Genomic DNA, 6,418 nt, shown 5'->3' on the forward strand with positions numbered 1-6,418 from the left:
TTAAGTTCATTTTATTTTTACCTATACAGCTGCTGACGTTAGGAAGCAATGTGTCAGCTATTTCCTCTAACCTGGCATTGACTGCGAGCCGTGGCCTACCTAATGCGCCGCTCAGAGAAGTAGTGTGGCAGCGGGAAGAGCGCTAGTCATTGGAGCGCCTGTCTTGTAGAAAAAAAAGTACAATAGATGATAACACCTTTTTTTTTAATTCCACAAGTGAATATACAGCCGAAGTTCGCAAGTGGAGGAAAAAAGAAACGCTGGAAATGTTCGAAGGGTGACATCGTGTTAAGGGTGCCATTCGAGCGATGGCATATACAAAATGTTTGAAAAATAAATACCGCATTTTCGCAGCAAAAAAGCAGCGCTTACACGAGACAAAGAAGTGTGGGGATGCGACGCGTTTGCCGCCGCCTCTGATTTAAAAGGGAAACTGCATAGGTTTTAGAAATACACGAGCTTGAGATGATAGAATGTGTGAAACTTGCAGGTAAAGCATGCGAAGTCTTTTTGGTTTAGCGCTTGAAATAGTGAAGTAGTCCCTGATTCAAATCCGGACGACCTTTAAGGTTCTCCGCAGCGCACAACGCCAAGTTGGGAGGGGGGGGGGCGCATGATGACGTCATCGAAGGTATCGGTATACATTTCCAACGCGCAAACGCCTGCTTTGAAGGAAAAAAAGGAACGCCATCAAAGGCAAACCCTGCCGAGAGTTGATTGGCAGCGTCTAACGAGTCAGGGCAGGGTGTGGCTGACGACAGTGGTAATGTAAGGCAGACCTTCCGTGACGTCACGCTGAACTTACGTGCACACCTCCAGTGCATTGAGCAGCAGCGCAAAATTCAATCGTCCATTACGTAACTACTTCAAATGCTAGTGCAAAAACAATTGGCATGCTTCACGTAAAGCCTATTTAGATTCGAATCCTTGAATATCACGAAATTCTCAAAAAAGTGCTGCAGTTGCCCTTTAAGCGCTGTTTTTCGCCACAAGATCTGGCATTAACCAGCAACACTTTTTACCTTGTTAATTCACGTTCTTGCCCATTTTCCACGCGTCGTAAAATGGCTTTTCCGCCTTTCACTTGCAACGACAGAAAAAAACTGTAAAAGAATGCTCACAGGGTATTGATCCGTCCATCTTTCGTCTGCCCGCTTGAAATGTCGCCTCCGGCCACTCCGAGGCGCTTCAAATCCCAGTTGAAAGAAGTCCATTCACAAACTTGCTCCGTGCCGAAAAGAAAATGTCTCTACGATTACACTTTCTCATTAGTGCTTTTGAACGTTACAAAACTTAGAAGCCTCTACTAACACGGGTGTGGGGCATGCTCGGACGTTTCCTCGTTGTGGGTGACGGCCAGGTCACGTTAACCGCGAGTTTCCCCAGCCCTATACGTAGACGCTCACACCAGGAGCTAGCCACATACAGTTCCGCTGTTAAACTTGTAAAGGGTTTCGGCTTACCATTCACACTTAGCTGCGCAAAAAGAAACGAGGACCAAAGCGAACAAGAAGACACAACACAAGCGCAGACTATCAACTGAATTTTTATTCACGAAAGGGAAGCTTTTAAAAGCGTTAGAAAATACAAAATCGAAACACAACAATCACTACCACGCGTGCAAAGGAAACCTATGACATATCATTCCTGCTTGAAATACGAACACAACAACAGGATAACAAATGCAATCCTATCAAGCCAACCCCCCGTACTGTCTGCTCGTACTCAATAAACTGCGCAGAAAAGGAACCTCCTTTTCCTGCAGGCTGACCGACTGTGATGCGCACAGAGCTGCGTAGACGGCCGGCGTTGTTGGAAACGTCGACAGGTGTGCTTGGCGAGTGCTCGAAATATTTGCCAGGAACACGAGCAGTGGCAACAGACGTGAGCTCTGCTGCACATGTGGAACAGTCATTGCGAAGTGTAGTGCGTAGGCCAAGCAGGACCCAAGGGTAGGCGCTCAATCCAGTGTGAAGGGAGAACCAGCGCTATAAGCGAAGCCTTCAGTTGCCGAGGAAAGCCGTCGACCTTAGAAAATCTGGTGGTAAAAGATCGTCTTGATGTTATGGACGGGTAGGTTGGCGAATAATGCGAAGTCGAAATGACGACCACGGTCAGAAGTAATGGCGGAACGAGCACCACATCACCAGTTATCACCACGTGACGGCCGCCTACAACATGAAAAGCGTCGCGCATGGACGAAGCGTCAGTAAGCCGGTTTAAGCGGTCACGGGTGGCGCTGCGCTAGCTTGTCTGACGTCACGCCTGGAAAGGAGGAAATGTCTTATCGCCGAGGAAAATGCTTTTATATGTCAAGGATTAATCACCGCAGTCGTGGCATAGGGATTCCATTTCCGGCCACCGAGCGTGACGGACGTGTGTGTCATGGGCTCCGTAGGAGCGGCTTCAGCGGCCCAGCAGGGCCGCGGTAACAGGAATATTGCTTCAGACAATGAGTACCAAGTTGTTTTGCCTAGTTTGCCAACAGGGCGTTTTGTTTTGAACACCGTTTTTCTACACTGTGATGTTAGGGCCCGCCCGTATCGGGCAGAAGATTTTCGCGATGCGCTCGCCGAGTTATCGCTCCTGCCGGAAGTGATTGCCCTCGGAGCCTACCGCATGAGCCATGTGTGGGCGGTGACTTTCAAGGACGAAGATGCGGTGAAAAAGATTGTCGGCATGGGTGAGCTGCTGGTGAAAAAGTGCCGCTGTATCGTAATTGATCCTGCCAACCAGGACGTTCGCATGAAAGTGCATTGGTTGCTGCACAGCGTGCCCGACGACGACGTACGGTTTGCCTTCGAGCCGTACGGGAAGGTCACAGACGTCGGCCGAGAGCGGTGGCGGGTGCACGGCCTAGCAGATAAGGGCTCAACTACCAGACTGGTCACCTTGAAGTTGAAGCCGGGCGTAAAGTTGGACGACCTGCCGCACCAGGTGAGCGTTGCCGGAGAGTTGGCCCTCGTGGTCGTGCCAGGCAGGGCTCCGCTCTGCCTTCGGTGCCGTGGCACGGGCCACATTCGTCGCGACTGCCGCATCCCCAAGTGCAGTGCGTGCCGACGCTTCGGTCATGAGAGCAGCCAGTGCGAGCGGACGTATGCCAGCGTAACAGGACTGACAACCACCGACGACGCCTCAAACCTGCTCATGGACGAGGCGGACATGGACGATGCAGCATCGGTGGCAAGTGCAAGAACGGAGGTTGCCGAAAATACGGTGATTCCACTGCCGCAGCAGGAGCAACCCGGAACCGAAGCGGTTACTGCAGAGCAGCATCAACCGCCTTCGCAGGATTCTTCGACAGCTCCGAGCGCCGAGCTGAAAACCTCAGTTGATTATGAAGCGGCTCCCAGCACCTCAGAACCCGAGGTTATGGACATCCTTAGCGCTTCAGCCAGCCTGCTGGCGGGGAAACGACCACACGACAAGATCCTTAGCGTTGGGACGAAGGAGGACGGCGGGGGCGGAGACGAGCCACCCACCAAAGCCCCAGGTATGCGGAGGTCTACCTTGAAGCCGCGACCGAACATTCCGGTCGATTCGCGGCAGGCGGGTAAACCGCCCCCGTAAATTTAGTTTGTCTAGCTAAGGTGGGTTGGGAGGGGTTTCCGTAAACGCCATGGCCCTCATCATGAGCGGTTCGTTTTTCGTGTTCGGGCTTGGAAAGAGGTGCCAAGTTTACTTGGACTGTCCTTTTTTGTTGGTTAGAGTTTTATTTTTTTTTTCCTGGCCTTCGACGCGCTTATCGCCACAGTATGATGACCACAGACCCTTGGGCTATTGTAATGGGCACCATTCTACCGTGTAGCCATGGCGGTTAATATCGAAAGAGCGCTACGGGTAGCGACGTTAAACGTACGGGGCCTTGGAGCAAGACGACGACAATGTCAGCTTAGTCGCCTTCTCTTAGATAATGACTTACATATAGTGGGAATCCAAGAGACAAAAATTGAGAGCCAGGAGCTCACCGACCGAATGGTGTCCAATTTTCGTGCTCATTTCGATGTGTGTATTTCTCACGCGATTGGTGGATCAGGTGGTTGCGCCATATTCATACGCAACAACTTTGGAATCTGCGTGCAGTCAGTATTTTTAAGAAGAAATGAACGGCGGCGCAACAAGAAGAACACAACAAGAGAGGGGACACCACATGCGCACTACTACCAACTGTTTTATTGCATGGAAAGGAGGCATATTTATACAGCTCAGGCATGACACTAATCGCAATATCGCTCAGAACCCAACACGTGGAAAAGAAACAGCAACATCAGGATAAAAGAAAAAAGAAAAAAAAAAACCCTTAACCTCTGCAGAAAAAACTAAGATTTTGATAACAGAACTTTGAGCAGGCCATCTCGTAGCAAAAGCAGAGTCAAACAATCGTAGCAAAGGCAGAGTCAAACAAGAGAAGCAAAAGCAGTCAAAAAAATTAAAAAATACAATCGTAGCAAAGGCCGAGTCAAATGTATTAAGCAAAAGCAGTCAGAACCCGATAAACAACAAAACGGAAAGCAAAAAACAGTAAAAAAGTTAACAACCCGCCAAAACAAACAACAGACGGCCGCTAGAAATGCAGGGCTGAAAAGATGCACAGCACATGGCGTTACAAAAAACTGTCAAGAAAGGACACTTCATTTCTACGGAGGGATACTGAGGAGTCGCTAACACAAGTGCTTCCCTTCTTATTGATCATAAAGGCCTCAAGAATTTCGCGTGCCACCTGATCGCGACTCCTGCCGAGAATCCTTATTCCGTTAAGCACTGGCTCACACTTGCAATCTTTACAATGTAGGGGCAAATTCGACCCGCCTCCGTTTTCTAACGACTTTTCGTGTTCCCGTGCGCATGTGGTGTCCCCTCTCTTGTTGTGTTCTTCTTGTTGCGCCGCCGTTCATTTCATCATGCACCAACTCGCCCCTCAGGCCATTCTTCTCAGTATTTTTATGTGACAGTGGACGCCTCTTAATCGCTGATATCGTCTTTGGCGAATTGGAGTGTCGCGTCATCTGTGTATACGCGCCGAATATTGACATGGAACGGCGGGCATTCTTTGAAAGGCTTGAGGCGTACCTAAACTGTCAGAAAGTGATAATACTGCTAGGCGATTTTAACTGTGTTTGCAATGTTGATGACCGCGCAAAACATTCGCGTGTTCGTGACAAGAGTGCAGAATTTCTTAATACACTTGTGCACGAATATGACCTTGAAGACATTGGTAGCGTTTTCGCCAGCGGTACTCGTCCGCAGTTTACACACTTCCAGCAAGACAGCCATGCAAGGTTAGACAGGTTATATGTCTCTGCCGAATTGATACCAATGTGTAGCGAGTACGAAGTGAAACCCATCGCATACAGCGATCACTGCTTGGTAACGGCCGCCTTTGGAAAGACGCAGAGGAAACGAATCTTTAGCTGGGACTTGTGGAAAATGAATGCGCAGCTGTTGGATGACGAAGCTTTTGTCGACGCTGTAACGAAAGAACTGAAAAATCTGACTGCAAGCGAGCCAGAATGTTACGCCATTCGTTGGGAAGATTTTAAGCAGAAAGTAAAAACAATGGCTATTGAAAGAAGTAGTGCAATTCGACGCAATCAGAAAGAAGCAGAGACAAAGCTTCGCCAGCAACTGCAGTTTTTTGTTAGTATGGAGAATGTCGAACCTGGTCTGTGTGTTAGAGGAATAAAGGAAGTGAAAACTGAACTTGAACGGATAGATTCGGAGAAGTACAAGGCGGCAGTAGTGAGATCAAGGTCCGAGAAGCTGTGGGCGGGAGAAATGCCAACCAAGCGGGCTCTCTCAGATGAAAAAAGATACGCATGTCAAAAAGAAATCCGCCAACTAGCTATAGGTGAAAACGTCACGTCTAACAGAAATGAAATTAAGCATGCGATTGCCGAGCACTTTAAAGAAATTCTAAGCCATCCACGGGACCTTAAAGATTGTTTCCAAAAAGAATTCCTTCCGTTGATGCCAAAGCTTGACGAAGAAGTAAGGACACAGCTAGAACAACCAATCACACCAAGTGAGATAGAATGCGCAATAAATGAGCTGGCAGTCGGGAAAGCACCTGGGCCGGATGGCTTAGGGGCCATTTTCTATAAAACCTTCCGGTCTGAGGTTGCCCAAGTTCTTTATCACGTTGTTAGCGAAGCGTATGACCAGAAAAGACTACCCTTGTCCTTCACAACCTCGCATATCGTGCTAATCCCGAAGAGTGATGATGCTCAGAAACGTTTGTTGCCAGGCTCATATCGCCCAATAACTCTTGCTAACGTCGACTATAAAATATTCACCAAAGTTCTAGCAAAGCGACTGCAAGGTGTTATTAAGAAGTTGGTTGGACCACACCAGACTTGTGGCATTAAAGGCCGCACTATCGCGACGAATGTGCACGTGGCTCGAAGCGTGCTCGAGTGTT

The 6,418-nt window shown here is 48.8% G+C and overlaps 1 protein-coding gene across 1 annotated transcript; it reads left to right on the forward strand.

The window, feature by feature from the left end:
- The first annotated feature begins 2,362 nt into the window (after window positions 1–2,362).
- LOC149334544 (uncharacterized) lies at window positions 2,363–3,664 on the forward strand. Its single transcript, XM_089556267.1, has one exon. It carries the CDS (start codon window positions 2,386–2,388, stop codon window positions 3,568–3,570), a length of 1,185 nt encoding a protein of 394 aa, XP_089412393.1. The 5' UTR covers window positions 2,363–2,385; the 3' UTR covers window positions 3,571–3,664.
- The last annotated feature ends 2,754 nt before the right edge of the window (window positions 3,665–6,418 follow it).

Source organism: Amblyomma mixtum, chromosome 8, assembly GCF_055824585.1.
Source record: "Amblyomma mixtum isolate Tamu chromosome 8, ASM5582458v1, whole genome shotgun sequence".
NCBI classification, from domain to species: Eukaryota; Metazoa; Arthropoda; class Arachnida; order Ixodida; family Ixodidae; genus Amblyomma; species Amblyomma mixtum.

Coding starts and splice junctions, on each gene's coding strand:
- LOC149334544 (XM_089556267.1), top strand. CDS start 2,386: ATGGGCTCCGTAGGAGCGGCTTCAGCGGCCCAGCAGGGCCGCGGTAAC.